We start from the raw sequence: 10,672 nt of genomic DNA on the forward strand, positions 1-10,672 counted from the left end.
CTGAGCAGGAGTATCAGGGCAGTGCGGGGAGAGGCAGCTGAAGTGCCAGCACCTGGTAGCCTCTTGGCCAAACTAGTCAGGATCACCTGTCAGAGGCTCCAAGATCGACTGGTAGATCCCGATCTACCGGTTGGTGACCACTGGGCTAGAGTATCTGAAGTGCTCTCCACAGATCGCCCTGCAATAGGCCACATACACCCTAGCCCTGAACATTCATGTAGTCTAAAGTTCAGAGTGGGGGTGGGCAATAATTTTCGCAAGGGAGCCACTTAATGAATTTTGGTATGTGGTCACGGAGCGGCTCCCCTTGCCCCTGAATTTTGGCACCTGAGGCCGGGAGCTCAAATGACACTCCCATACCTCCTCGCTTAGGCCAAAACTTTGAAAGGTCTCAATTCTGCCTTCTTCCTGTTCTACTCCTCTCATGGGACTGCTCTGCTACCTACATACGCACCAGCAGCCGACACAATTGTCTACACTCTGGGTCCTAGTGGCACCCCCCCACAGTCTGGCACCTGAGGCGGCCACCTCAGTTCACCTCATGGTAAGGCCAGCCCTGCAGCAAAGGGCTCGTAGATCCAGCCCCTGGGCCACATTTTACCCAACCTTGGTTTAGAGGGTTAATAGTTTGGGACCGGGAGTTTTGAAGAGCAAGGTGCCAATCCCAATTGAAGTCCAAATGGAAATCCTACTCTGGGAGGAGAATGCTCACAGGACCATCGGTGGAAAGAATGTGGCTACATGCAGTGTCTTGCAGCCATTCAATAGGCCAGGTAGAAGCCTATTCATGCTCCGTAGAGCAAACAATCAGTAGAAGATCGAGGCGGGGGTGTTATTTATTTTTGAAAGCTGGAGAGGGCATTCAAACTAAACTCCTCACAAAACACAATGTTCAGCAAGCATAACGAGAAGTGAGGGAATCTCAGAGCATTTTCTGGAGTTCTCCGGCTCAAACGCAAGGCCCAGCCGCTCCTGGCTAGCGAAGGCCCTTCTGTTAACATTCTGTGCTGAACGGAGTTAAAAACAGATCCTGAGTCTTGGAGGCTAATTATAGCTTCAAGGGAACTACTAGATCACATTCCATAATGTTCACTGTAATCACTGTACAGGGGGCACTGACAGATTCACTGCCTGAGCAAAGGGAAAGAAAATATCCATAGAACCTGTCCTGCACTCCAGATAATGGTGGGTACCAGTTCACATCAAGGATCATCTCATATAGCTCAGCCTCAAGGAGGCTAGTCTAAGTTGTTAAGCATCTTGAAAAGTGGACTGAGACAGTAGGACCAAACCCCTTCTGTGTTGGAGCTGGGAAGAATGTAATGGACATGTCAGCTAAACCATAGTGGAAACGAGAGGAAATGTGTAGCTTTTTCCATTCGTTTGGCAATGTTCAGCAAGAAACAGCTGGTTTACGATCCCTACTTTCGGAGACACAGCAGCTGTCCCGGACGCTGTTCCTTTGGGTCCAAAGGACAAGGTGAACCCTGCCAACTTCTGGTCACATTTTCTGTAGCAGAAGACAGTGTTCAAGAGCTGAAAACTGTCAAATCTACTGCTTGCAAAACACTTGACAGAGGATGATGGGGTTTCATTATCCCCCTGGTGTATAACGAGAACAGCAGCACACTGTAAGCAATTTCCCTAATATCAAACAAGCTATGGCAGACTATGGACTGAAACCAGTCTGCTAGTTTTTTGCCCTCCTTCCCTACCAGGTGGCTTTTGTAAAGCATACCTAGACACTATGGTGATGGGCACTTCCCAAATAGAATACCATTCATGTACCTAGATTTTGCCCCCAGAGAAGCCATTCCAGACAGGTAATCTAATGGAATCAAACTGCATTACTGGTCAGGCATTTAGTGGCATAAACTTACTCATGAAGAACTGATCCACTTCTGTCAATTTTCATTGTGTGTATATAAACGGGATGATATCGTCCCAACGTGTATTGCACTCGTGGAAACAGGTCCCATGGAGAAGCTTCTACAGCACTACAGATGCTAGCAAGTTACCTTTGAAGGCATGACGCCCCTAAAGCTACTGTTCTGTGGCCACGCATCGTGGTAGCAGCCACTGACAACTACCCGTAGGGTACATCTATACTACATGCCTCTGCCCACTGAGGCATGTAAATTAGACATACTGACATAGTCAATGAAGTGGGGATTTAAATATCCCCTGCTTCATTAGAATAAAAATGGCCACCACGTTGTGCCGGCTCAGCTGTTTGTCGGCTAAAAGCGGCAGTCAAGACGGGGATTGGTCGGCAAGGAAAGCCTTTGCCGACTGATCCTGTAAACCTCATTGCATGAGGCATAAGGGATCGGTCAGCAAAGGCTTTCCTTGCCAACCGATCCCCATCTTGACTGCTGCTTCGTGCTGACAAACAGTTGAGCCGGCACAACGTGGCGGCCATTTTTATTCTAATGAAGCGGGGGATATTTAAATCCCCGCTTCATTGATTATGTCGGTATGTCTAATTTACATGCCTTGGTTGACAGAGGCATGTTGTCTAGACGTATCCTAAGAGTTGAAGTTAGAGGCTAGGTTTCATGGAGCAGAATCTTGCTCTGCATCCTACAGCCCCAACTGAAACTGGCAGAGAAAGCGATTCGCAAGCAAAGCTTTGTCCATCCAGCATTAGCTGAGCCTCCAACCCAGAGTACCTGCGATTTCTTTGTGAAAAGCTGCGTTGAGGCAGCCAGCCACTGATGCTGGTCTCATCCGAAGATTAGGCTTAAAAGAACATCTAGAAATGGAATTTACAGTATGGGACAGAATTAGGTCTTGCCCGCTCTCCTGCCCTTGCAATCTGCTTCACCTAATACCAACAGCCCAAGCGCAACAAACAAAGCCACATAAACTCAGCAGTGACCTACATACGACACGTTTTCCAGAAATTACAAATCTCTTTTTCTTCAAATAAGGAGTCACACCAAGCTGAGAAAATATACATTCGCAGTACACCCCACCCCATGTTTCCTACTGTTGGTCATAGCTGCATTGCCCTTTGCCTGAGACTGCCAGATGTTGATGAGCAAATCACCAAACAATCCACAATGGGCCTGCCGCTGCTTGCGGCAGAGAGCTTCCCATGAGTTGCTGAGCTCGGATGCTTCCCACTGGGGCTAAGATCATTCAGCACCTTATGGGCCTGAACCCCTAAAGGAGAAAGCATCCAAACCTAAAATGCAATTTAAAAAAACAATGCTAATTTGCCCTTTTAAACAATACTGGGCCTGTTTAATACTAGTCAATTTATGGATTCCACTGGAGATGTTTTCCTGCTGCAGTAATCAGTGGAACACTCACCAGTTCGACTAATTACTAATAAGGCACAAGTTAAAGAGTTTCTATTGTTTTTAACTAGGCAAAGTGCAGGCAAACAAGATGATAGTCAAGTAACTTACAAACATGTGGAAGAAATGTATGTTATTAAGCAATCAAATGCTTCTGCTGCTAACTCTACATGGGAAATGGAGAAATGGAGAAATTAGCCCCATTGCTCTGTTGCTGAAGCTGATACATCTCTTACTGAACTCTGAATACAACAAGCAGTCCTGTGGCACCTTAGAGACTAACAAATATATAGGATCATGAGCTTTTGTGGGTAAAACCCACTTATTCAGATAACCTCATCTGGCATTTGTTGATATATTTGTTAGGGTGTGTCTACACTGCACCCTTAGCTCAGAATAAGTTACACAATTTGAGCTATGCAAATTGCATAGCTTATTTTGAAATAAAGTGCTATTCCGAAACATCCCTTAATTCTTGTGGAACGAGGTTTACTGGGTCGTCGGAATAGCACAAGAGATATTTCAAAATAACAGGCGCACTCAAAAGACGTAGAATAGCTATTTCCAGATACCGGAGGTATCAGTTTCGGGTCCCCCAGCATCTGCTGAAATAGCACTGCTCTCTAGATACAATCTTCACTGCTCTCTAGACACAATCTTCACCTACCTGTTGTTTTTAAAGTTGCAGACTAACACAGCTACCCCTCTGAACAGTCACATTATAGTGGTAGCTTTCTACATGAAATCCCAGAATAAAGTATGACAGACCTTAGAATAGAGAGGTTTTATAATTTGTGGTTTTACAAAATTATCGAGGGACAAAATTCCCAAGCATGCAGAACCAGAAGTCTCTCATATTAATGGGATTTACCATTATTTCCCCATCGCTGCATGATTGTATTAATGCATAAGACCTTTTGGAACATGAGATGTAAATAGAGACGTTTAGAATGGAAATGCTAGTCTTCAAACCTAGCACGCAACACAAAGCAATTTCACCTTTGGCTTCTTGCTATGGGGCCACTTGCATGCTTTTGAAGGTCACCAGAAAGTGCAATCATTCCTTGTATCTGAGTTATTCCTTTTACACTGATGTAACTAATGAGTCATAAGAATATAAGAGCAGATCAACAGTCCATCTAACCCAGTATCCTGTTTTCAAAAATGGCCAGTGCCAGATACTTCAGAGGGAATGGACAGACTACAGCAATTACTGAGTGATCCATCCCCTGCCAGCTTCTGGCAGTCAAGAGGTTGAGACACTTAGACCATCCCGACTAATAGCCACTGACCAGCCCATCTTTCATTAACGTAACTTTTTTTAACCCAGTCATGCTTTTGACATTCACAAGATCCCCTCGTGACAAGCTCCACAGGTTGCCTGTGGAATGTGTGAACAAATACTTTCTTATGTTTGTTTTAAATCTGCTGCCCATTCATTTAATTGGGCGGTGCCTGGTTCTTGCGTTATGTAAAGGGGTAAATAACACTCCCTTGTTCGCTTTCTCCGCACCAGTCATGATAGAGGTGTACACCTCTATCGTTTCCCCCCTTCGTGTTCCCTTTTTTTAGCTGTACTGTCCCAATCTTTCGAATATGGGAGTTTTCATACTCCTAATCATTTCTGTTGTCCTTCTCTGTACATTTTCCATCTTTAACATACAGGCCTGGCCAAAAAGTTTGCAGGGCCGTTGTGGTTGGCTACACCATATGGCTGGATGACTCCCAGCCAGGGCAGCGAGCGATCAGCCGGGCACTGGGCAGCATGGGGCACTGACGGCACAGGGCCCAAGGCAACCGCCTTGCTCACCTTGCTCTAAGGCTAGGCCTGTTAATATACCGTTTTTGAAATGTAGGGTTGCCAGATAGTTTCACAAAAAATACCGAACACCACAGGAAAAAAATTGGTTGAAGGGGGGAAAACATAGACCAAACAAAGAGTCATGGCCCCTTTAAATCCCTACACACTCCCCCCCCCCCCCCAAGAATGTCCCAAGCGGCCTTCCAGCCAAGAAAAACAAAAAATACCGGACATTTTATGTGTCCAGTATTTTCTGTGATTTTTTTACCAGATAGAAGCCACAAATACCAGACTGTCTGGGCCAATGCCGGACATCTGGCAACTCTACTGAAATGGGGTGACCAGAACTACATGCAGTATTCAAGTGTGGGCATGTCATGGACTTATATTGTGGCATTATGATATTTTCTGTCTTCTTATCAATCACTCTTTTTCCCAATGATTCCTGACAGATAATTGGCTTTTTTGCTTGTCGCTGCGCAGTTTAGCAGATGTTTCCCCAGTGACTCCAAGATCTCTTTCCTCGGTGGTAACAGCTAATTTAGACCCCATCATTTTGTATGTACAGCTGGGATTATATCGCCCAATGGGCATTACTTTGTGCTTTTCAACACTAAACTTCTATTATTTTGTCGTCCAGTTGGTGAGATCCCTTTGGGTGCATCTACACTGTTTCCTTAGCTCACAGTATGCTACGCAATTTGAGCTATGCAAGTTGTGTAGCTTATTTTGAGTTAATTTCAAAATAAAGCACTAGTTATTAACCGAAACATCCTTTAATCCTCGCGGAACGAGGTTACAGGGACATTGGAATAGTGCGCCCGTTACTCCGAAATAACAGGTGCACTCAAAAGATCGGAATAGCTATTCCGGTATCCCAAAATAGTACCACTGTCTACGAATATGTTGAACTGAACAGGTACTAGTACAGATGCTGGGGGAGCCTGTTATTTACCTCTTTCTAATGTGAAAGCTGACCATTTATTCCTACCCTTTGTTCCCTATCTTTTAACCAGTTAATAATCCACGATATGCCCTTCCCTCTTGGCAGCCTACTTAGCTTAAGATCCTTTCACGTGGAACCTTGCCAAAGGTTTTCTGAAAGTCCAAGTAGTCTGTATCAGCTGGAATGCTGTTGTCTATATGTTTGTTGATCCCCCTCAAATAATTCTAATAGAGTCTTTGGCATGATTTCCCTTTACAAAAGCCTCCTTCCCAACAAATGGTGTTGATCTGTGTTGGATGATTCTGAGTCATTCAGAAGTTCTGAACAATACTCTACAAGTTTATAAACAGATCCACCGCCAAAGAACAAAAAGCAGCATTTTGATCTATCCACACTACACCTTTACCTTTTAGACCTATATCTTGACTCACCGGACAAACAAACAGCTTGTCATACACCCTTGTCCGTTAGATATCAACAGAGTATAGTTTGTCTGCTAACACCCCGAACTAACAGCACAGCATTTTCTACAGAGCTAGAAGGAGTCACTTATAGCACCAGCTGCGCTGCCCTTTGAACTGACACTGGCACGTTCAATGGCTCCACTAAACCTCTAACTCTCCATAAGACCATGGGGAATGGAAAACAAACATTTAAAAAACTTCTCAGAGGAAAAAATTCAAAGAAGAGTTGAATATATTAGACCTTGTGAATTGATTCCATTTTTCTCTCATTCCTTCTGAGATCTCTCATGCGCAGGGAGATAAGATGGACAGCTGTAGATGTGTGTGGTCGTAATATGTCCCTTGTTATATGGTAAAAAGCTGGTGAAACAAGCAGGGGATGAGATCTAAGCAAAAAGCTAAAGTCCATGATTTATGCTGAATTCTTGCTATCTAAAAATTCCCTATTTTAAAAATCACTTTATGGATAACTGTATAAATAATACATCAAACCTAGATCCGGAATGTGTCTATAGTATCCCACTCCGGTACTGACAAGTTCATCAGAGCTAGGAGGCTATGCTCTTATCTTAGCCAATATTTTGATATGGGGAGACTGCTGACACAAGCTGTGCCTTTCCATATGCCATTCCCCTCTCCTCCTCCTTCTTTTGTTATTTCACTCAGGGAAGTGTTAGCAACTGCTATTTAAGTGGTTGAGTCAACTTGAAAATTAATGGAGAAAAGTGAGTGTCAAAACAGAGTCTGATCCCACTCATTTACAACCTAAAGAAAAAAAAGTCACTGTCTTCCTCAAATGTAATAGTGCAACTAATGAGAAACTTCCTTATTTCCAGAGGGGGAAAAGTGAAATATCTGCCATTCAGTTGAGTAACTTGAAGAACTTCTTTTCCTTATGATAATGTATTTGCCTTAAAGATTTATCTCCCCTCCCCCACACACAGACACCTCATTTCTGAAGGGGATATGTAACACAGAAGTAGATTTTTTACATGAAATTCTTCAGTATTCTTTTAGGATTAGTGACTTGTTGGCTTTAAGGTGTTATGTTGGCTTAAAAGAAAAAATGCAGTAAAAACGCAGTAAAAACAGGAGGCTTTTTTAAAAAATCTTCACAATTAAGCAAGATAACGTATAGTGCTTTTGAGTAGCTAATGTGTGGGAACAAATTGTGTTTAAGACATGCAATATTCAGCTACACTGGAGGAGACAAATTGTACCCATCTCTCCTAATACTTAGCATTACCCATCACAATCCATTTACATTTTCCCCAGGTCCCCTCTAACAGAGAAATACCCTTCCTCACTCCAAAAAAAATATTAAAAAACAGGGCAACCATCACATTTTTTTGGATGCAAAATAGTATATTTTAGTACAATACCTTATGTATTGAAAAACCTTCTAAACAAATGCATGTTAAGGACTTCTGTATACAGATCTAGAACCACAAATGTAACCACATCTGGGGAGAAGAACAGTGGTAGAACAACTGGGCGTTACTGAACAGGGAAAACCAGACAAACATCTATTCTTACACAAAGCACTACAGGAAGTTTACTGTCCACGTAAAGGAGCATGCATTTTAAAGGGCTCATCCACAAAACACAACAGAGTAAACTTACTAGATTAAATCAACAAGTCCAGAGGTTTCAGTAGAGTTTAAACCCGAGGCTCAGGTCATTAAGTCATCCCTTTCCAATGCTGTTTTGCTTTGTCTTAAATTAAAAGGCCACACAACTGTATTGTGTCTTTCTTAATGAGACTAGTTTACACAGCAATGGAGTGCAATAAAGTCAGAAAGTGAAACTGACTATCCCCACCTCATTGTTTTTAATTGCGCTCAGCTGAGACAGATAAAGTATGTTTGTTAAAAGTCTATGATTTTTTTAAAGTCTTGATTTTTATTGTTACGCTCCACAATATCATTTTTTTTCCTCTACTGCATCCCTATAAACCACTGAATTACTGGTTCTGACTCCATCCCAAGAGACCACTTGTCTTTAAAACAGATTCTCTTTGTTATATTTACATATAACAAAACAGCAAAAAATGTTCCTTTCCTTTCCTGTCAGGGGGCACAGCTGGTAAATTTCAAGTTCTTTCTTTGGAAGCCTAGTCAAGTCAGACTTTACAGAGAAAAACCACTAACCAGCACAGCAAAGATGGGAGGGGAAGACAGAAAATGGGGAATGGACAATCAAAGACATTACAACCTAAGAGGGGGGCATTTGTGTTCTCAGAACCACAACGGAATTTATTTCTCTGACAAGATACACTCTTTCCTCCAGTGATCACTGAAGTGCCCAAGGCCATAAGTGCTGGAGGGGGGAGGATCTCTTTGCTCTTTCTTCTCCCCTTCCCACCAGCCTTTTTACCAAACTAATTGATCTGAAAAGAAATCAGAGCACACGGCCTGCCCTCCCTCTGCGAACACCAACTGCTTTGATCAGTGGATCCAAGGAGACCACGACTAAACAGACACACAAAAGCCCAACTCTTTGAGAGGCAAGACGAAGGGTCCTATCCCACTGCAGGCCTCGGGGAGCTCCTAACTGGGGGGTTTCTCCTCTGTCGCTGGGAAGTCCTGTTTTGCAAACGGAGGGTGGGGGAGGGAATGAAACGCTGAGTTTCATTTGTTCAAAAGGCAAAGGATTAGATCATCCAACAACCCCCCCCCTCCCCCTCCGGAAAAAAAATATCAGAGGCAGAACTTCCCCGGTAGACCTTCGCCGTAGGGGGCAGGGGATTTGGGCCCACACCCAAAGCAGAGGAAGAGGCTACCACGGGCGCTCCGCGGTATCTGCCTAGACAGAATTTAAAGCACCATCTTTTCTGCCCGTCAATTCCAGGGAGGGGATAATTTACACCAAGCAAGCATGGCTCAAATGCCCCCCCCCCCCAAGTAACTTCAGAAGCCCGCCTCTCTAAAGACAGTGACACTTCTGTGTCACTCCTACAAGAACAGCCTGTGCCCAACGGGGAGGAGGGGGACATAAGAAGGGTGGAATTAAAAGAGGAAAAGATGGGAGGGGCACACCAGCTCCCGCCCCCCCACACCCCTCGCCGCCAGCTTACCTTCAGAGCAAATTTCTCCACGCTCTTCTTGTTTAAGATTTCCAAAACTTTCCCGTTGATGCCCAGACCCAGCACTTGCGTGGTGACCTTGTAATCATCCGTGATGGCATTTTTCTTGATCTGGAGGCCTGATTTCACGTTGAACTGGGGGAACTGCTGCTGGATGGGGGGGTGCTGCGGGGGCAGGGGGTGCTGGTGGGGCGGCGGGGGGGGCGGCGGAGGCGGGGTGGGGAACAGCACCTGGGGGTTGGGGCTAGGAGAGTTGGACAGCATAGCAGCAAAGCCGGGGCAGCCACAGCGGCTCCTGCCCTTGTCGTCCGTCCCCTCCTCCCCCCCCACAGAGGGAAGTTTGATCTCAACAGGCGCAGGGGGGGGAACTCAATCCCCCGCCGCTTAGAAACGGGGGGAGAAAACAATCCCCCCTTGTCCCAGGGAAGGCTCCGGGCGGAGACTGCTGCTCAGCCCCCCGCTCTCTGAAGGGGAGACGCTGCTGGGGGCCCCCCACCCCTCAACCCCCCCACCCCCTCCCCAGGCGCGTCCCTGTACCCGGCCGCTTCGCTCTTGGAAGGCGAAGAGAGGAAAAAGAATTGCTACAATGTAGCAGACTCTCTCCCCGGGTCAATTTCACGGCACTGATGTCACAGCCTCGCGTGGATTGGCTGCCTCCCTGTGGCGGGGCGGGCCCAGGGGCGTGGATACGGGGGAGGGAGGAGAAAGGGAAGGAGAGGCGATGGGGTGGGAGGGAGAAAGGAAGGGGGAGGGGAGGGAAGTTAAACTTTGGGCAGGAATCTCAGATTTGGGGGAGGTAACAAATTTGCAAAGGTTGGGGGCATGTTTACTTCACCCACAGGGGAGGAGACTGGGAAGATTGCCCCTCTCCCTCCCCCCAGTGATCCGACCCCACACAGACCTGCCAGTTTTCCTCTAGCTGTCCCAGTATCACCAAACGTCAGGATTCCGTGAGGGTCCCCCCCGCCTTCCCCCCATCCCTAAGAAATAAAACATTTGCAATTAAATTGGTGCTTCCTGGAGGCGGACCCCTTCATCCCATCAAACCATTCCACATCTGAACTGTGCCAT

At 45.5% G+C, this 10,672-nt stretch overlaps 1 protein-coding gene across 1 annotated transcript in view; it reads right to left on the reverse strand.

Annotated features, from left to right (window-relative positions):
- MAPKAPK2 (MAPK activated protein kinase 2) overlaps nt 1-10,160 on the reverse strand; it is a 96,392-nt gene extending 86,232 nt beyond the window's left edge. Inside the window, exon 1 of the mRNA XM_075910458.2 lies at nt 9,593-10,160. Within this exon, the coding sequence (XP_075766573.1) occupies nt 9,593-9,865 (273 nt within the window). The 5' untranslated portion in view covers nt 9,866-10,160. The remainder of the gene's footprint in view (nt 1-9,592) is intronic.
- Between the last annotated feature and the right edge of the window lie 512 nt (nt 10,161-10,672).

Source organism: Pelodiscus sinensis, chromosome 27, assembly GCF_052426305.1.
Source record: "Pelodiscus sinensis isolate ZL-2025 chromosome 27, ASM5242630v1, whole genome shotgun sequence".
Lineage (NCBI taxonomy): Eukaryota > Metazoa > Chordata > Testudines > Trionychidae > Pelodiscus > Pelodiscus sinensis.